Consider the following 21,120-nt stretch of genomic DNA (forward strand, 5'->3'; position numbering starts at 1 on the left):
CGCTATCTCTCTCTCTCCCTCAAAAATAAAAAAAAAATGTTTTAAAAGATTTCGCTCTCTTGCGTATCTTTTGTATTTGTTTCAATTTTTGTAAACACTGCCTTAAAATAGCGTCTCTCTTGATTGCCAAGTTTCAGGGCAGCCCCTTAAGCTCTGCTCCCAAGGTGAGTGTCTCTCACGGGCCCCACCCTGCTCCCGACCCTGGGTGATGGCACACGGTATGCACTTAATACAGGACACCTGTCATCAGCTTTCTAACGCCGGGACCTAGCCTGCACGAGGTGTGTGGGCCACGCACCGTGTAGCTCGTCTCGAATCTCCACTTGCAGACCTGCAGGTCCCAGAGGCACAGCAGGGCTTCCTCGGATCCGCTGACCGCCAGCTGCTCCTTGTGGCTGACCTGCACACAGGTGACCCGGCTCCTGTGGGCCTCCAGAGGGAACACTTTGGAATTCGCACACTCGTAAAGGAAGAGCTCACCGTCGGTCATGCCGTAGATCACACGGTAGTCAGCCAGGACGGCCACGCTGGAGATGGTCTCGGGCAGCTGGGTGTAGAAGGTGTATGTTGGCCCATCAACAACCGGACAGGGATCCCCGGGGCTGATGTCCAGCACCAGGATGATGCTGTCATAGGCGATGGCCAGGCGCTCCTCTCCTTGACTAAGGGCCATGCAGTTGATGGCTTTCCGGGCCTCGGGAGGGGGGATGCACATCACATCCTGTCTGGAATTCAGGGGGAACACCAGGACGACCCCCGAAACGAGGCCAGTGAAAAGAAGATTGGCCTGCTGGGCCACCTCCAGACATCTGACCTCACTGGAGGCATCCAGGACGTCCTGCTCCTCACCTGCCACGGAGAGAAGGTCGCATCAGGAACAGCTCAGAGGAACGGGCTCGCTCCGCAAATTGTTAAGGATTTTGAAAACCGCTTTCATTATCCGTATTCCCCCCCACCCTGGTTAACACTTTCTGATGACTTCCTGCTCCCCATCGGGGCAAACGGACACGTGGACACACATGAGCGAGCTCTCATCCCAGATGTTTCCTTTACAAACGTCTGTAAAGGGCTGGAGAGTGAAATTTTTTTGCCTTGCAGGCTGTATGCTCTTAACCCTTAACCTCTTAACCCTGAGGTTGAAGCCCCCAACATGCCGCACGCAGGCAGTGTGTGTCCGATCTGGCCCGCGGGCCCCAGTTTGCAGGCTTGTATCTCATTTCCCATCGTGCCCCCTAGCTTCGTGTCGGGCTCCGCCCTACAACTAGTGAGCAAGTGCCTCAAGCACAGTCACCTCGTCTGTCCTGCTCACTGCCAACCACAGAGCCCGGCCCTGTGGCCAGCACTAACCAAACATCTGCCAAATCCATGAATGCAGGAGGCCGAGAGTGAATCTCTTTTCTCATATTATCGTTAAAGAGGGATTTCTGTACCTCCATCCGCCCCCATGGAGATCACAGCAGACACAGTTGGTGACGTGTCCAGACTCCCTTTACGGGCCAGGGCACCCAGACCCTAGGCTGCTCACTGCCCTCAGGTGAAGGAAGCCCCTCATCTCAAAATGCTTAGGGGGTTCCCCCACCACCCAGAACGGCCTGTAGCCAGTGACTGCCTGATGTGGGGATATAAAAGACTAGCCCTTGGGGCGCCTAGGTGGCTCAGTCGGTGAAGCTACCGACTTCGGCTCAGGTCACGATCTCGCAGTTCCTGGGTTCGAGCCCTGCATCAGGCTCTGTGCTGAATGCTTGGAGCCTGGAGCCTGCTTCAGATTCTGAGTCTCTCTCTCTGCCCCTCCCCCACTTGTGCTCTGTTTCTCAAAAATAAATAAACATTAAAAAAAAAAAAAAACACATGACTAGGGGCGCCTGGGTGGCTCAGTCGGTTGAGCGGCTGACATCGGCTCAGGTCATGATCTCGAGGTTTGTGAGTTCGAGCCCTGCGTCGGGCTCTGTGCTGACAGCTCAGAGCCTGGAACCTGTTTCGGATTCTGTGTCTCCCTCTCTCTAACCCTCCCCTGTTCATGCTCTGTCTCTCTGTCTCAAAAATAAACATTAAAAAAAAAAAACCACGACTAGGGGTGCCTGGGTGGCTCAGTTGGTTGAACGTCTGACTTCGGCTCAGGTCATGATCTCGCGGTTCTTGAGTTCGAGCCCCGCGTTGGGCTCTGTGCTGAAAGCTTGGAGCCTAGAGCCTGCTTCGGATTCTGAGTCTCTCTCTCTGCCCCTCCCCCACTTGTGCTCTGTTTCTCAAAAATAAATAAACATTAAAGTAAATAAATAAATAAAAAGACGAGACCTCTTGCTTCTGAGGTGCAGTTTACAGTCTAGGTCCTCCCCCACCTGCTCGCTCAGCCCTCCCCCTGCCCCTGCCTGCTCTGATCACCCCTGCTTAGGTTTCTCCCGGGAGCTCCCCTCAACATACCCCTTGTGCAAACTTCCCCATCACGTGCCCTGCTTCCAGGAAACCCAAACGAAACCAGGGATTGACAACCAGATGGTCAATTACCCACATGCTGGAAATTTATCACATCAAGTCCTGATTTTTATTAGCCACTGTCAACCTGACTGCAGTTATGGGGGTGCTATGGACTGAATGTGTCCCTTCAACGTTTATTTATTTTTGAGACTGAGAGAGACAGAGCATGAACGGTGGAGGGGCAGAGAGAGAGGGAGACACAGAATGTGAAACAGGCTGCAGGCTCTGAGCAGTCAGCACAGAGCCCGACGCGGGGCTCAAAGTCATGGACCGCGAGATCGTGACCTGGTCGAAGTCGGACGTTCAACCGACTGAGCCACCCAGGCGCCCCTGAGTGTGTCCCTTCAAATTTGCGTGTCGAAACCCCAGCCCATAATGTGATGGCGTTGGCCAGAAGGCTTTGTGAGGTGATTTGGCCATGTGAGGGCGGAGCCCCCATGATGGGATAAGTGCCCTTATACAGGGGACAAGAGGGCTTGCACTCCTGTGAGACCTAATGAGAAAGTGGCCATCTGCAACCAGGAAGCCGGCTGTCACCAGACACGGATCCGCCAGTGCCTTGGCCTTGGCCTTCCCAGCCTCCAGAACCGTGAGAAGTAAACGTCTGTCGTTTAAAACGCCCAGCCTCTGGTGTCTGGTTAAAAGAACCCAAGCAGTCCTGGACAGGAGCTTTGGTTCTTACCCACACAAATGGCCGTGCTTATATCTTACAAACCTTCTGCTAAGTCCCAAATGGTGACTTTGTTCTTGTCCCCAATCTTGGGGAAGTAAACGTAGCTTCCATCGTGTGATACCGCAGTGAGGCCAGTGCGATCCAGAAACGGGGTAGAGGCCCTCGGCTGCTGCACAGACGTGAGATCCCAGACTTTGAAAGACGAGGACTGCTGGGAAGCAGATGCCACCAAGGCCCCACCCCAGACCAACAGGCTCACGGGGGCCCCGACGCCTTCCAAAACATCCAGCAGGGTCCCCTGCTCCGACAGACTCCACACCTGAGGATGGACAGCAGAGGGCCAAAGCTGACTTCTTCCTTACGCTGTCATAGCTAAGAAATATGCATGAACCCATTTGTCCACCTCTGGTGAATTCTCAGGCTGCAGTTCAAGGGCCTTCTCCACCCCCTCAAACCTCCCCACCCCTCACCGGGCCACTACCACAGCAGTTCTCAAAGTGTGGTCCAGGGAACCCCTGGAGGGTACTGCCAGGCATTTTCAGGAGGGCTTGCAAACACAAAACTGTTTTCATCATAATTCAAGATGCCATTTGCCTTTCCTACTCTCTTCCTCTCACAAAGGAGCGGTGGAGGTTTCCAGAAGCTATGGGACATGAGATGTCACACCAGATCAGAGAATGCAGAATCAAGTACGAGAAGCCAACGGTCTCCTATTGAGCCAGACACGAAAGAGATTCGTCGAAATGCGCAACCACGCCACTCTTCTCGTGAGTTTTGTCTGTTTGTTTGTTTCAGAAACTACAGGATTTTCGTAAAAGTGTGTTATTACATTGACACGTACTGTTCATGAATCAACGGAGAAGTATTTTTGGATGTCCTCGCTGCTAATTTTTAATATGGTAATTACCATCAGGGACCAAATGCAACGCAGGATCCTAGACTGGATCCCAGAATAAAGAAAAAGAGGACATTTGTGGGAAAGCTGGTGAACCTACAGAAGAATTTGCAGATCGGTTAGTAACAGTATTGTCCCAATATAAATGTTTCAGTTTTGATAAAGGGCCCGGGGGGGGGGGGGGGGGGGACATGAGATGGTAACATCAAGGCAAGCAGGGTGTAGACGAGATAAATATGTATATATGGGGACTCCCTGTACTTTCGTGGCAACTCTTCTGTACCTCCTAAAACTATTCCCCAAATAAATCATTTGTTAATAATATGTAAATCCAATATATAAATCTATAAATCAAACTGATATAACCCACTTATTGAGAATCTTTGGGATCCTTGAGAACCTTTAAGAATGCAAGGAGGTCCTAAGGCCAGAACGTCAGAGAACTGTTACTTTAGTATGTGCTTTTCCCACCAGAGTGAGAACTTTGAGCTCGGTGGGAATTTTCTGCCATTTCCTCCCAACCCTTCTCCACTCTGAAGGCCAAAATCCTCCCCGTTTTTTCAGGTTCCGTGGGAATGCTATCCCCTTCCTGGGAGACCTCAAGAATTATACTTTTCTATTCCAGAGGCGGAGTGAGGATGACCTCTGACCTGAATGAGTGCGTCCCGGGACCCAGTGACAATCAGATTGTTCTCAGGACCAAAACTGGCTGTCTCCACGGTGTCCTCGTGTTCAAGGTCGGTGGCCATGAATCGATGAAACCCCTGTGAGTCTGCCAAGAATATCCGGACGGATCTTCCAAACCCTGAAAGGGCAGGGATGGGATTATCCCTTTCATTCCTGGAGGAGCTTGACAGGAGTTCAGTTTAGTCAACAAAGATTTTTTTGAGCACCGACTACTTGGCTGTGGAAGCAACACGGTGGCGAACAAGAGAGACAGGGCCCAGGCCATCACACAGCCTAGAGTTGTCAGGTGCAGGGGTGGGAGGTGGGGGGTGGGGGCAGCAGCTGAAAACAGCGATCAATAACCTTGCAGAAAACAGCCAAGTTATTTATTATCACAAGACTGTGAGTTTCCAGAGGGCTGGGACCGCCTGTTGGGGCTGCTCCTGGTATCCCAGAACCCAGCAAAAGGTGGACATAAGGTAGATATGTTTTGAAGACAGAGGGAAGGAAGGGAGGGAGGAAGGGGGTAGGGAGGAGGATAGGAAGGACAGGATAATAGTTGGAATCTGCGATAAGGGCAATGAAGTCAAGGGGACTGGCTGCCATGAGAAAAAAATGACACAGAGACACGTGGCAGACAAGGCATGAAGGGGGAGACCAGAGAAATGTGGCCACAAGTCAAAGAATCACAAGGCAGAAACTAGAAGGGGCAAAAAAGGGTTCTTCTCTGGAGGCTTTGGAGGGACCATGACCCTACCCACATTTTTTTTTTTTGAGTAATTTTTTAAAGTTTATTTACTTATTTATTTAGAGAGAGGGGGGAAGAGAGACAGAGCATGAGCAGGGGAGGGGTAGAGACAGGGAGAGAGAGAGAATCCCAAGCAGGCTTCCCGCTATCAGCACAGAGCCCAATGCGGGACTCAAACCCACAAACCGTGAGATCATGACCTGCGCCGAAACTAAGAGTCAGACGCTTAACTGACTGAGCCAGCCAAGCGCCCCTGCCCACATCTTGATTTTGGACTTCTGGCCTCTAGAATTGTGAGGAAAGAGATTTCTATTGTTTTGAGCCACCACATTTATGTGGTAGTTTGTTACAGCAACCACAGGACCTTTGAGCGGACATCTGAGAAGGTGGCAGGCCCTGGAAGGGTGGGAACAGCCTGGGATGACCAGGAGGTAGGAAAGGCCTGCGTGTGTGTCTCAGGGGCAGCACAGAGGCCAGTGTGGGTAGAGCAGAGTGAAGGAGGGGGAGGGGAGGGAGGGAGAGCCTTGCTAGATTTAACACAAAACAAAACAAAACGCCCAACAGGACAGTGCCGTTGGACTAGAATTTCAGATAAACAGTGAAATTGCTATTATTAGCAGAAGTAGATCCCAAATATTACGTGGGGTATATTTATACTGAAAAGTTGATTTGTTGTTTATCTGAAGTTTCACTGGGCGTTCTATATTTTACTCGGCACCCCACCCAAGGGGGATTGCTCATTGTGATCCAAATATGGGCTGGGTGAAGTGTTTTGTTAAGAGGGCCCCTGGCAGTGCAGGAAAGAGGGCCCCAAGGCCAGATCATGCAGGCCGGGGCGTGGTGGGGGCAGGGGGGATGGTGTGGGACTCTTGTGCTATGCACGTGGCCTGCACCAGCCCAGTTTAGACTCCTGGAAACCCCTGAGTCAAGTCAGCTGGGGGCTGGCCGCCATCTGATTGCCTCTCCAGGCCCTCCATGCAATTGTTTTATTGAACTACACTTGAACCTGAGGCTCACACAGAAGGATGTTATGGGAAACGGATCGAGTGCATCAGGATATCTGCTGTCCAAGGATATTTGCATCCCATTCGTGTGCAGGAAAGGGTTAACTCAGCAGGCCTGAGTGTCCCTGTTCTGCACGTGAATGGTTTGGCCCTTGCCAGGCTCCTGAGAGGTGCCCTCTAAGCCCTTAGAATGTCCTCCTTGATAAAAGTGTCCTTGTGGGGGCCCCGGGGTGGCTGATTCAGTTAAGTGTCTAGTTTCGGCTCAGGTCATGATCTCACCGTTTGTGAGTTCGAGCCCCACATCGGGCTCTCTGCTGTCAGCACGGAGCCCGCTTTGGATCTTCTGTCCCCCTCCGTCTCTGCCCTTCCCCCTCTCTCTCTGCCCTTCCCCCACTCGCACTCTCTCTCCCTATCTCTCAAAAATAAATAAGCATTAAAAAAAAGTATCCTTGTTTTACTTGAGGCCTTGGGCCACACGGGATGGCCAACGCTCACGTGTGTTTGGCAGTGGGAGCTTTGGGACACGCGGTATCAGCTTGACCTCGGGGGGGGGGGGGGGTGTTGGGAGACCGAGGTCAGCCGGGCAGGTGATCAGCTGTGTCTCCATAATCAAACCCTGGTAAAAATCCTGGACGCCAAGGCTGGTTGAGCTCCCCCGGTCGGTGCTGTTGTCACACACGGTCGCTGACAGAAGTAAGCGCTGTCCACATGACTCCACGGGGAGGGGACACCTGGAAGCTTGGGCCTGGTGTCTTCTGAACTCAGCCCCACACACCTCTACCCTTTGCTGATCTTAATCCAAGGGACCCCCTGAACCACAATTCCATTTCTGACACTGGAAAGAAATCCGTGCCTGATCTTAGCTAAGTTGGGATTGGGCTACCTCTTCTAGAGCAACAGGTGGGTTCCCGAAGCTGCGGATGGGGAAACTGCTCGGGCTTCTCCTCATTGGCCGCTGGAAAGAGCCACACGTGAAACCCGCTGTAACAGGTTTCTAGGTCACTGGGGTCTTCAGTGCCCTTGACCTCAGTCCTGATTCCAGTCTGTGCCTGTACCCTTTGTTCATCTTTCTTCTCACGTCCCTGTTTCCCATGCTGCCTTTCGCGCATACTTGTGCCACCTAAGATTCTTTTGGAAACTGGACGGAAGATGTGCAGGAGCCATCACCACGAGCCACATGTGGCTCTTCATGTGGCTGGTCCAAGTCGAGATGAGCTGTTGGTGTAGAACACGTGCCAGGTTGCATAATCTTCGCGCGAGAATTTTGTCATTTATTTTTTTTTTAGTTTGGTTATTTTTGAGAGAGAAAGACAGAGCACGAACGAGCGGGGGAGGGGCAGACAGAGAGGGAGACACAGAATCTGAAGCAGGCTCCAGGCTCCGAGCTGTCAGCACGGAGCCCGGCATGGGGCTCGAACTCACGAACCTGGGGATGGTGACCTGAGCCGAAGTTGGACTCTTAAACGACTGTGAAAAATACCGTTAAGAATTTTTATGTCAATTTCATGTTAAATTTTTAGAGTGTATTGGGTTAAATAAGATATATTATTCACATGAATGACACCTGTGTCTTTTTGCCTTTTTAAATAGGGTCATGCCAGGGCACCTGGGCGGCTCAGTTGGTTAAGCGTATGACTTCGGCTCAGGTCATGATCTTACGGTTTGTGAGTTCGAGCCCCGCGTCGGGCTCCGGGCTGACGGCTCAGAGCCTGGAGCCTGCTTCGGATTCTGTGTCTCCCTCTCTCTCTGCCCCTCCCATGCTCATGCTCTGTCTCTGTCTCTCAATAATAAATAAACGTTCACAAAATTTAAATAGGGTCATGAGAACATTCAGTTATAAATGTGGCTCACATTTGTGGCTTGCATTACTGGACAGCACTGGTCTACAGTTCCTCTGACCCCTTATAAAAATCAGGGCTGATTTTAGGGCAATGAAATTACCCTATCTGAGGTTATAATGGTGGATATACGCCATTACACATTTGTCCAAATCCATAGAAGGCGCAACAGCCAGAATGACCATAATGTAAACTACAGACTTTGGGGATGATGATGTGTCAATGCAGGTTCATTGACTGTAGCAAATGCACCCCTCCAGTGGGGGGTGTTGATATTGGAGGAGGCTGCATGAGAGTACGGAGTGGGGGGAATATAGGGGGTTTGCGGGAAATCTCTGTACTTTCTGCTCAACTTGGCTGTGAACCCAAATCCGATCTTTATTTTTTTTTAAGTTCTTTTTTTTTTTTTTTTTTGAGAAGAGAAAGAGAGGCAGAGAGAGAGAGAGAGAGAGAGAGGGAGAGAGAGAATCATAGGCAGGCTCCGTGCTGTCAGTGCATAGCCCAATGTGGGGCTAGATCCCATGAATCATGAGATCAAGACCTGAGCTGAAATCAAGAGTTGGATGCTCAACTAACTGAGCTACCCCATGCACCCTATGATATATATATATTTTTAATATTTATTTATTTAAGCAATCTCTACATCCAACATGGGGTTCGAACTCACCACCGCTGAGATCAAGAGTCACACACTCCTCCGACTGGGCCAGCCAGGCATCGCCCAAACTGACCTTTAAACAAAATAGTCTTTTTGGGGGCACCTGGGAGGCTCAGTCAGTTGAGCGTATGACTTTGGCTCCGGTCATGATCTCACAGTTCGTGAGTTAAAGCCCCACATCGCCGCTTCAGATCCTCTGTCCCCCCTCTCTCTGTCCCTCCCCCACTTGCGCCCTCTCGAAAATAAATAACCGTTAAAAGAAAAAGAGAGAAAGAAAAAATAGTCTTTTTTTTTTTTTCTTTAATCGGGCTGCAGATTGTCTGCTGGTCACCCCCTAGGAAGCCTTCCCTGTTTCAGACAGAAGAAGAAAACTCTATCACCCACTCCCATGACCCCCGATTCTTGTCTGGTTATAGCACCAACCACACTTTTTTGTGGCTACCTTATTGTAGGGGTTGCATTGCCTGGCTCCTCCCTGGGAGCACCCCATCCTCTCATGCAGCACTCCTTAATCCCTGTGACTGGCAGGGATAAGCACCCTCATCTCAAATGAACCAGAAGCACAGAAAGGCTAGGTTTACCCCGAACAGGGAAAGCTGCAGCCCGGGGGCCAAAACTGGCCTGGCATCTATTTCTGTGTGACCCGTGAGGTCAGGATAGTTTTTACGATTTTAAATCGTTGAAAAAATAAATAACTATAAGACTACTATTTTGTGACATGTGAAAAGGATACAAAATCCAAATTTGGGCATCCATCAACAAAGTCTTAGTGGCACACAGCCAGCCCCACTTGAAATATCATCTGTGGAGGCTTTCACGTTACAGGTGTGACAGGGACCACTGGGTCTGCGGCCTTTCAGAAAAGGTTTTGCCAGCCACGGGTCTTGAATGGCCCCCCTCGCTCCAAACCCCTGTCCACTTCCAACCAAATCCAGAGTTGCCCCCCCCCCCCCCGCCACCATGGCTCCGAATAAGAGTTAGACACTACCTGCAGCGAGAAGGGACTCGTCTTCAGAGACTACCAGGAACCTCACAGATTCTGGAAGCTTCTCCAGCAGGCTGTCTCCTTCGGGGGAAATCTGTGCAAAGTCAAGGATGCCCATCAAGCATTTCCACAGGGTTAAGAGTCCAGGGTCAAGAGTTTGAATGCAAGGCTCTGTCACTCACCAGCTTCCAGGAAAATTCCTTAGCCCTTGGGTACCTCAGTTTCCTCATCTATTAAATGGGCGATGATACAGGACGACCACATAGGACCATCATGGGCTAAGAATCGTGCAGAATGGTTCCCCCCCCAACCTGCACATAGTCAGCCCTCCCAGCGTGGTAGCTCTTATTATTACCATTGATACTGTTTTTGTAACTAGCTCAGGCACCCGGAGAACATTCCGGCACTTGTTTCCTGCCTCCAGAGGAGCTCTGGAGATCTCAAATAAGATGGAAACTCCCATTCCCGAGTTGCAGGACTGATTCTGTTCAGATCGAAGAGGATGGTTCTTTCCTCAATCCTGCAGCCCCAATTCAGCTACGGATTATTTTTTTAATTTAAATTTTAGTTAGTTAATATACGGTGCAATATTGGCTTCTCAGCTACTGATTTTTGAGCGTCTGACAGCCACCAGGCCGAGAGCCAAAAACTTTACATTCATTACCTCCGGGAGGGGCACAGACGGGACGCCTCGGGGGCCAAGAAAAGTGAGTTGTTGGCACTAATCCAAGCCAATGTTTAAAAAAATATATTTGTCCACCTTCATGTAGTGGGGGCGGGAGAAATGAATTTCCTCATGGCTCTCACGGTTGATTTTTTTAACTGCTGATTGAAAAAAAAATGTTTCTTTTAAAACTTAGAGAGTTAAACAATACTGTATAAGATGGGGGGGGGGGGGGAGAAGTATCCAGAGCACATCAGGAACACCTCTCCACCCTTCCTGCCTTTGTCCCTTCACCCCAGAAGGGGCTGTTGTCTACTTTGTGAGCACCTGCTTGCACAGGTGAGCATTTACACAACCATCCTTTTTTGCACCATCCGTCATAGATACTGTTCTGCAAGTTTGCTTTTACGTAATGCGTCGGGGGCAGTGGTTCTCAAAGGCTGGGAGGGCGATTTTGTGCCACCCTCGCCGGCCAAGAGCTGGCAATGCCTCGAGACATTTTTGTCAGGACCGAGTGCCAACAATTACCCATATTGGCCGGCCCCCAGGAGACACCAAGAGAGGTTTCCTGAAACGCACAGAGTTGCAAATCCCTAGAATTAAGAAGCCAAATGTCATTTATTAAAAGATCAAAGGTAGGGGCGCCCGGGTGGCTCAAGTCGGTGAAGTGTCTGACTTCGGCTCAGGTCAGGGTCTCGCGGTGCGTGGGTTCGAGCCCCGTGTCGGGCTCTGTGCTTGCAGCTCGGAGCCTGGAGCCTGCTTTGGATTCTGTGTTGCCCTCCTTCTCTACCCCTCCCCTGCTCAGGCTCTGTCTCTCTCTCTCTCTCAAAAATAAAATAAATATAAATAAATAAAATAAAATAAATAAAAAATAAAAAATGACCGAAGGTGAAGACATTGGGCACTTTGGGGCCAAGCAATGTGGGCGTCACACTCAGTAAAGCAGCTTACCAAGGAGACGGAGCCCTTGCTGAACCCGGTGACCATCTTCCCCTGCTTCTGGAGCGAGACCCCACAGGTAGGCGTTTCTTCCTTGATGCTGGATAAATGTTGCCTCCCCTGCGGCTTTCCTGTGGCTGAGCTCCACAGGCCGGCCACGCCACCCTGGGACACGGTCAGCAGCGTGGCCCGGGAAGCCAGCACTCCTGCATACACCCAGCAGTCAGAGGGATCTCCCAGGATCTGGAAAACCAGTTCTGCAGTTTCTAGATGCCACGCACTGACCTAATGGAGTCGTGAAAAGGAAGAGAAATCTCTGTGAGAGACCTGGGTGGCGGGTTTTCCAGGGGCAAACGCAAAACCCGTGCTTTTCGTAGTGCATGCATTTCCTTTTCAGCGTTGGCAGTTCCAAACAAGGCAGGCGGGAGACACATCCTGGATTAGAGCCTAGAACAGCAAAAGGACATTGGTGGAAAACTTGATGCAATCCAAGTGAAGTCTGCGTTGGGCTGATAGAAATGACCAATATTAATGTCTTAGCTGTGGCGAATGTACCCTGGTTATGTAAGATGTTGACATTACAGGAGACTGAACAGAAGGGCATATGGGAACTCTTTCTAATAGCTCTACCGCTTTTCCACGAACCTAAAATTTCTCCAAAGTGACAGCCTCAAGAATGAGAGCAAAGTTAGCCACGCCGTGTACATTCACATATATGTTCACCTCAAGTAATTACTGATCAGAGCAGATTTCATATTTAACCTCACCAGAAAAAGTACCTTTTTTAATTGACAGTAACCATTTAAATAGTAAACATTTGCCCATTAATTCTCCTTTTGGGGTTTACTCTAAAAAAATTTTTTTTAAATGTTTATTTATTCTCGAGAGAGTGCGAGCAGGGGAGGGGCAGAGAGGGAGACACAGAATTGGAAGCACACAAAATTGGAGACACAAAATTGGGCAGCTCCAGGCTCTGAGCTGTCAGCACAGAGCCCAACGCGGGGCTGGAATTCACGAACCGTGAGATCATGACCTGAGCCGAAGTCAGATGCTTAACCGACTGAGCCACCCAGGCACCCCTGGGGTTTACTCTAAAGAAATATGGAGAGATACAAAGATCTATGTAGAAGGAAAGTTGCCTCAATTATTTGAAGGTGCAAGGAACTGGAAACAACTTAGCTGTCCAGCAGTAAGGGATCAGGTACATAACTACCATGGAGTCATGCAAGGCAATCTTAGGAAGTCACTAAGCATGCTGTTTTTGAAGAATGCTTAAGGTCATGGACAAATAAAATAGATTTCTAAAACTGCATCTATAGCTTCATATATGTTTTTGTCCCCATTTTGTGTTATACATACATGCACATGTGTATGTGTATGAAACCCACATAAAATAAAACCCTGTAAAATGTTAACAGCATTTGTCTTAGGGATTGTTTATTATCATTTCTTACTTCTTTACTGTATTTTCCTGACTTCTGCTGATAACCAAATGATTTCTTTAACCAGTTTTGCAATCAGTCAGCACCTCTCTAATATTGAAGCCTGCACCGTCAGTAAAAATACAAGGCAAGCTGCATGTGACTTTAAATTTTTTATCAATCACTTTAGAAAAAGTAAGAAGGGTGCCTGTGTGGCTCAGTCTCGGGTCATGATCTCACAGTTCGTGAGTTTGAGCCCCACATCCGGCTCTCCGCTGACAGCGGGGAGCCTGCTTCAGATCCTCTGTCTTCCTCTCTCTGTCCCTCCCCGACTTGTGCGCCCAGGCGACTGCTTGCTCTCTCTCTCTCTCTCTCTCTCTCTCTCAAAAATAAAATAAACATTAAAAAAAAGTAAGAAAAACAAGGGAGAGCAATTTAAATAATACATTTTACTTAACCCATATGTCCAAATGTTATCATTTCAACATTTAATCAATATAAAATTATCATTGAAATATGTTACCTCATTTTTATGATACTAGGGCTTTGAAATCCAGTGTGTTTTAAACTTAGGGCACATCTCAATCCAGAATAAGCACATTTCAAGTGTTCAGTAACCATGTCTGGATGGTGATGTCCCACACTGGACAGCATAGTTTATAAGCTACTGATATTACTTACATGAACAACTTCCATTTACTAATAAAATATAATAATTAACAGCTACTAATTATTTGGTGCTTACTATGTACCAAGCACTATGCCACATGTTTTAGTCATTATCTCATCTAGTAGATGAAGCAGAGCGGTAAGGTAATGTATCAAGATCACTCAGCTTGCAAAGAAGTCACCTGGGAATTAGCTAGAGATTTTTTCCCAAGCCTTTAGTTACTAAGCTTTCACTCACTATTCTTCTGTGTCTCTATTCATAACACAATCAGATCATAGGGTTACAGGTGATATAAAAGAATAACACAGCAGAATACACATTGTTTTCAGTTGCAGGTGGGACATTTACCAGAAAAAGATCATAAAATGAATCTCAAATGAAAGGATTCATCATACAAATGAAATTAAATTAGGGAGAAAAAAAAGGTAAGCTATCTGGGAATCTTTCAAATATCTGGAAATGAATAGCATACTTTTTTTTTTTTTATAATTGTTTTAACGTTGGGGTGCCTGGGTGGCTCAGTCAGTTGGGTGTCCGACTTTGGCTCAGGTCATGATCTCCTGATTCATGGGTTTGAGCCCTGCATCGGGCTCTGTGCTGACGGCCCAGAGTCTGGAGCCTGCTGCGGATTCTGTGTCTCCCTCTCTGCCCTCCCTGATTGTGCTTTTTCTCTCTCTCTCTCGAAAATAATTAAACATTAAAAACAAATTTAAAAACAAATTTTTTTAACGTTTATTCATTCTTGAGAGATAGAGAGCATGAGCTGGGGAGGAGCAGAGAGAGGGAGACACAGAATCCGAAGCAGGCTCCAGGTTCTGAACTGTCAGCATAGACCCTGGTGCAGGGCTCAGACCCACAAACTGTGAGATCATGACCTGAGCCTAAGCCAGACGCTTAACCGAATGAGCCACCCGGGAGCCCCAAATACCACACTTCTAAATAGCCCATGGAATAAAGAACAAATCAAAAGGGAAGTCCAAATGTATTTTAAACTGAATGCAAATGGTAATATGATGTATCAAGGTTTGTGGGATTCAAGTAAAGCTGTACTCAGAGGGAAATTCATAGTACTAAAAATGACCAAGTTAAAAAAGATGAAAGGTCTCAATTCTTCAGGGTCAGATAGAACTATTGAAATCATCTAATCCAACTGTGAAGTTTGAAACCCCTGATAGCATCCTATCAAGTGGTTGTGTACCCCTGTTTACACCCACCCCCTATCAGGGAGCCCCTCCTTATAGAAACAGCATATACTGTCTTGGAAAGCTCTGGTCTCTTTCCTTTGCAAACAGGGGCAGGTGTTTGTTACCTTTGAGCCAGATGCCAAATACACAACCTTCTTTGTTTCATCCAAGTGAAGACTCCAGGTCTCAGGGTGCATAGGATCCTTTGAGCCTCCATCCCAAATGGTGAATTTCTCCTGGCCAGTCAGTAGATTCCACAAGCGCAGTGTATGGTCCTTTGAGGCAGAGAGGGCAAGTGTCCCTTTGGCAAACACCTTCACATACCTCACCTCTCCTGCAGTAGACCAGGGTCGGGGAGAATACATTAGCTGAAAACATTTTGACCTTCCAACTACCAAAATGCCTGTTGGTTTGGAAATTCCCTGGCTTACCAAAGAAAAGATGATGGCTTCAAACATAGCCAAATTACAACTGATGGAATGTGGCAAAACTAAACTAAGAGTTGCAACAATTGATATTACAAGCAATCATACGCCAATAAAATGGGCAATCTGGGAGAAATGGACAAATTCCTAGAAACATATCAACTACTAAAACTGAAACAGGCAGAAACAGAAAATTTGAACAGACCCATAACCAGTAAATAAATTGAATTAGTAATCAAAAATCTCCCAAAAACCAGAGTCCAGGGCCAGATGGCTTTCCAGGGGAATTCTACCACAAATTTAAAGAAGAGTTAACACCTAATCTTTTGAAGTTGTTCCAAAAAATAGAAATGGAAGGAAAACGTCCACTCTTCCTATGAAGCCAGCGCTACCTTGATTCTAAAACCAGACAGAGACCCCACTAAAAAGGAAAACTATAGACCAATTTCCCTGATGAACATGGATGTAAAAATCCTCAACAAGATACTAGCCAACCGGATCCAACAATACATTAAAAGAAGTATTCACCACGACCAAGTGGGATTTATACCTGGGATGCAAGGCTGGTTCAATATCCGCAAAACAATTAACGTGACTCATCACATCAATAAAAGAAAGGACAAGAACCATATGATCCTCTCAATAGATGCAGAGAAAGCATTTGAGAAAGCAGTACAGCATCCTTTCTTGGTAAAACCCTCAAGAAAGTAGGAATAGAAGGATCATATCTCAAGATCATAAAAGCCGTATATGAAAGACCCACTGCTAATATCATCCTCAATGGGGAAAAACTGAGAGCTTTCCCCCTAAGGTCAGGAACATGACGGGGATGTCCACTCTCACCACTGCTATCCAACATAGTACTGGAAGTCTTAGCCTCAGCAATCAGACAACACAAAGAAATAAAAGGCATCCAAATCGGCCAGAAGGAGGTCAAACTTTCACTCTTCGCAGATGACATGCTACTCTATATGGAAAACCCAAAAGATTCCACCAAAAAACTACTAGAACTGATCCAGGAATACAGCAAAGTCTCTCATCAACCTTCTGTTGAATATTTCCAATGAGTAAGAGTCTTGAACTGGAGGATGTGAGCATTTCTATGGTGGATAAACGGTATGTGGGACTTTTCTGCACTATTTTAGCAACGTCTTATGAGTCTAGAATTATTTCAAAATAAAATGCTCAGAAAAAAGGGAAAAAGGAAAAATGTGCATAGAATTTGACTCAGAAATCCCACTTTTAAGAATGTGTCTTACAGAGGGGCGCCTGGGAGGCTCAGTCGGTTGAGCATCTGATTTCGGCTCGGGTCATGATCTCTCGGCTCGTGAGTTTGAGACCCCGTCGGGTTCTGTGCTGACAGCTTGGAGACTGGAGCCCGCTTCAGATTCTGTGTCTCCCTCTCTCTCTGCCCCTCCCCTGCTCGTGCTCTTTCTCTCTCTCTCTCTCAAAAATAAATAAACATTAAAAAATTAAAAAAAAAATGTGTCCTATAGAAATAATAGCATAAGTGTGTGAAGATGTCAGACGTTAATTGCAGCATTGTCTTATAAAAAGAAAATTGCAAACAACCTGTTTATGAAAAGGGAGTTGTTAAAGAATATGGTGTATCTGTATAAAGAATATTTACAAAGCCATTAAAAATAATAAGATAGATGTATATATACACCTAACTATAATAAATTATTACAACAGCCAATACTTAGAGGGCTTTCTATGTGCCAAGCATAGTGGTTAGTAGTTTCCATGCATTAAACTCCTTTAATCTCATAAAAACTGTGCGAGGTACTATTATTATCCCATTGCATAGATATGGAAACTGAGGCACAGCTGAGTACAGTAACTTATCCCAAACCACATGATTAATAAGTCGTGGAGCCAGGACTCCAGCCCAGAACTCAAGCTCTCAACCTCTACGTAATATATTCTACAATATATTGTGACAAAAGCAAGTTACAGCCCAGTGTATAAAATAGTACCATCTGCTTTTGACAAAAACTTAAAGTACATGAACTTATACAGAGCTACATCTGCATAAGCCTAGAAAAAAATTAGTTCTGGCATTTAATAAACTCTGACTACCAATCAGTTCCACGGAGACTGAAGGGTGGGAGAGACTAAAGGGAGTTTTATCTCTTATATAAAACTGTATATATTTGTGTATATCCGAACACCTGCTGGGGGAAGGGACTAGAACAACAATATGCTGATAAATGATGAACAACAGACTCTCCAGAGGGGTTGGGGGAAGCCCTGATTTGTGGCATTTTGTCAATTTCCTTGGTGTAACTATTCCCGCCCATGGTTGATTTCAAGCCATTAACATGACTCATCATTGAATATTACGTTGTGAAGAGAGTTCGGTAGCAGCCCATTTCCGCCTTGCGGGTATGGTAGCCAAGCACACGGGTAGTAAAGTGCCGTATAATACTTTGAAAGTAATAAGTTTTGGGGCGTCTGGGTGGCTCAGTCGGTTAAAGTTAAGCGTCTGATTCACGGTTTCTGCTCAGGTCATGATCTCGCCGCTCTTGAATTCAAGCCCCAGGTTGGGCTCTGCACTCTCAGCTCGGGATTCTCTCTTCTTGGGATTCTCTCTCTCCACCTCTCTCTCTGCCCCTCCCCTGCTGGAGCTTGTTCACATTCGCTCTCTCTCTCAAAATAAATAAACACACAAAAAAGAAAGTGATGAGCTGTGGATATGTATTACCTTGTTTTAATGGAATTGACTTAACTGCAAGCTTCTAAAATTTCATATTTGATAATGCCTGTGATCACTGCCTCACCACATTCCTGAGAACTTCACAATCAGATCTCTTGCAAACACCAGGGCAAACCACGTCCAGCTTGCTGGCATGTGATGGGAACTTTTCACTCTCCTTATTACACATGCCTGTAACGCTTTTCGTTTTGTCAGTAAACTGATTGCCGAGTTTTCCTAATTACAAATAATAAGACTTTGATGACTTAAGAAAATTTTTTGTGTGTGTGTTTACTTATTTTGAGAGAGAAAGAGAGTCAGAGTATGAGTGGGGGAGGGGCAGAGAGAGAGGGAGACACAGAATCGGAAACAGGCTCCAGGCTCTGAACTGTTGGCACAGAGCCCGACGTGCGGCTCGAACTCACGAACCGTGAGATCATGACCTGAGCTGAAGTCGGACACTTAACCGACTGAGCTACCCAGGTGCCCCGCTGATGACTTTTTAAAAAATGAATCAAGGTCCATGGGTAAATGGGTTCAGGTCCTGGACAGATGGCCCACGCACACAAAAATACAAATATCGGATAGACCTATGTGAAACTAGCCATCCTGATGATAATAAAATGAATGGAATCTGACAGATACTCTATCAGTACCCACGTCATTCCCACCTCTTGGGAAGAAAAAAAGGATATGTTGAGGACATCTGATGCTGGCAGCTTTGGGGTCGGGGGGGGGGGCAGTTTATTCTGCTGCATATACACTTCTCAAAACCCATAGAAATGCTCACATCCTCCAGTTCAAGACTCCTACTCACTGGAAATATTCAACAGAAGGAAAAAAATGTTGATGAGAGTAAAAAGAGATTCATCACAGTAGAATCCATAATAGCAGAACACCAGAAATAGCCTGAATAACAAAAATTTAAAAAAATAAATGAAATAAAAATACATTTAAAAAACTTTTTAATGTTTTGATTTTTATGTTGAGAGAGAAAGAGAGACAGTGATCAGGGGAGGGGCAGAGAGAGAGAGAGAGACAGAATCCTCAGCAGGCTCCAGGCTGAGCTGTCAGCACAGAGCCTGACGCAGGGGTCTTGAACATACAAACTGTGAGATCATGACCTAAGCCAAAGTCGGACGCTTAACTGACTGAGCCACCCAGGTGCCCCGAAATAAAATAAATTTAAAAAAAAATCATTTAATGGGAATGTAAGCTGGTGCAGCCACTCTGGAAAACAGTATGGAGGTTTCTCAAAAAATTAAAAATAGAACTACTTTACGACCCAGCAATTGCACTACTAGGCATTTATCCACGGGATACAGGTGTGCTGTTTCGAAGGGACATATGCACCCCCATGTTTAGAGCAGCACCATCAACAGTAGCCAAAGTATGGAAAGAGCCCAAATGTCCATCGGTGGATGAACGGATAAAGAAGATGTGGTATATATATACAATGGAATATTACTCGACAAGGAAAAAGAATGGAATCTTGCCATTTGCAACTACGTGGACGGAACTGGAGGGTATTATGCTAAGTGAAATTAGTCAGAGAAAGACAAAAATCATATGATTTCACTCATGTGAGTTCTTTAAGAGACAAAACGGATGAACATAAGGGAAGGGAAACAAAAATAATATAAAAACAGGGAGGGGGACAAAACAGAAGAGACTCATAAATATGGAGAACAAACTGAGGGTTACGGGAGGGGTTGTGGGAGGGGGGATGGGCTAAATGGGTAAGGGGCACTAAGGAATCTACTCCTGAAATCATTGTTGCAGTATACGCTAAGCAATTTGGATGTCAATTTATAAAAAAAAAGGGGCGCCTGGGTGGCTCAGTCGGTTGAGCATCTGACTTCGGCTCAGGTCATGATCTCGGGGTCCGTGAGTTCAAGCCCCGCGTCAGGCTCTGTGCTGACATCTCAGAGCCTGAAGCCTGTTTCAGATTCTGTGTCTTCCTCTCTCTCTTCCCCTCCCCCGCTCATGCCCTCTCTCTCTGTCAAAAATAAATGAACACTAAAAAAATAATAAAATAATAATAAAAAATAAAACAAGTTAAAATAAAAAAATTTTTAAAAATCATTTAATACATTCTGGAACACGATCTGTTGAAAAGAATGAAATATTTTGCTGCATTTAAACATGATAAATGTGACACTGGATGGATCACAACAGCAAGATTCCTAACAGCCTCAAGTTGGAAACAATGTAAATGCCCTCCGACTGATACGGATACTGTTCCTTCCACATCGAATGTCCAGCACCAGAAAGTTGATAGATGCAGGAAGCACATGGGTGGTTGCCATGGGGCTGGGCATGAGAGTGGAGATGTACTCCACAGAAGGCGGGCCGTGCAGAGAGGACTCCTTGGGGTGATGGAAAGTTCTAGCATTAGGGTGATGGTTGTACAACTCAGTAAATCTAAAAATTGTTGCATTACACTTAAAACAGGTGAAATGGTATGTCAGTTACACCTCAATAAAGTTGTTTAAAAAGAAAAGATTCAATGGAAATAAAAGATTGGTTATGGCAAAATGTTGAGAAAAAATTATAAAACTGTACATACTTAAATTGCAGTGACATATATTTTTGAGAGAGAGAGAGAGAGAGAGAGAGAGTGCAAGTGAAGGAGGGGTAGAGGGAGAAAGAGAATCTTAAGCAGGCTCCATGCTCAATGCAGAGCCTGACTCGGGGCTCGATCCCACAACCCTGGGATCAGGACCTGAGTCAAAATCGAGAGTCGGTTGCTCAACAGACTGAGCCACCCAGAAGCTCCATAACGATAAAATAATTTTTAACATCTTTATTGAGACATAATTCACGAGCATGAAATTCCCCCATCCCATGTATGACGGTACAATTCGTTGGTCTTTGTGTGGTCACAGAGCTGTGACACCATCACCACAGTCTACATTCAGAGTGTTTTCAAATCCTCAAAAAGCTGGCATTCCCTCCCCCTCTCTCTCCTTGTCGTTTAAACCATTTGGAGGCGTGTAATTCATTGGCATCTAACACATTCGCAATGCTGTGCAACCGTCACCCCTATCTGATTCTGGAACATTTCCATCACCCCCAAAAGGAACCCCCGTCCTCATGAGCAATCACTTCCCATTCCTCCCTCCCCAACCAGCAACAACTAATCTGTTTTGTGTCTCTCTAGATCTGCCTGTTCTGGAC

General features: G+C 46.6%; 1 protein-coding gene across 6 annotated transcripts in view; it reads right to left on the reverse strand.

The window, feature by feature from the left end:
* Nucleotides 1-21,120, reverse strand: part of NWD1 (NACHT and WD repeat domain containing 1) — a 73,834-nt gene that overhangs the window by 11,730 nt on the left and 40,984 nt on the right. For all 6 annotated transcript variants that reach the window (XM_053219695.1, XM_053219690.1, XM_053219692.1 and 3 more), the window contains 6 exons: nt 14,943-15,151; nt 11,555-11,827; nt 9,943-10,033; nt 4,691-4,845; nt 3,188-3,464; nt 299-849 (listed from right to left, as the gene is read on the reverse strand). In XM_053219695.1, the coding sequence (XP_053075670.1) occupies nt 299-849; nt 3,188-3,464; nt 4,691-4,845; nt 9,943-10,033; nt 11,555-11,827; nt 14,943-15,151 (1,556 nt within the window). The remainder of the gene's footprint in view (nt 1-298; nt 850-3,187; nt 3,465-4,690; nt 4,846-9,942; nt 10,034-11,554; nt 11,828-14,942; nt 15,152-21,120) is intronic.

The sequence above is a fragment of the Acinonyx jubatus genome, chromosome A2 (genome assembly GCF_027475565.1).
Source record: "Acinonyx jubatus isolate Ajub_Pintada_27869175 chromosome A2, VMU_Ajub_asm_v1.0, whole genome shotgun sequence".
Classification (NCBI taxonomy): domain Eukaryota; kingdom Metazoa; phylum Chordata; class Mammalia; order Carnivora; family Felidae; genus Acinonyx; species Acinonyx jubatus.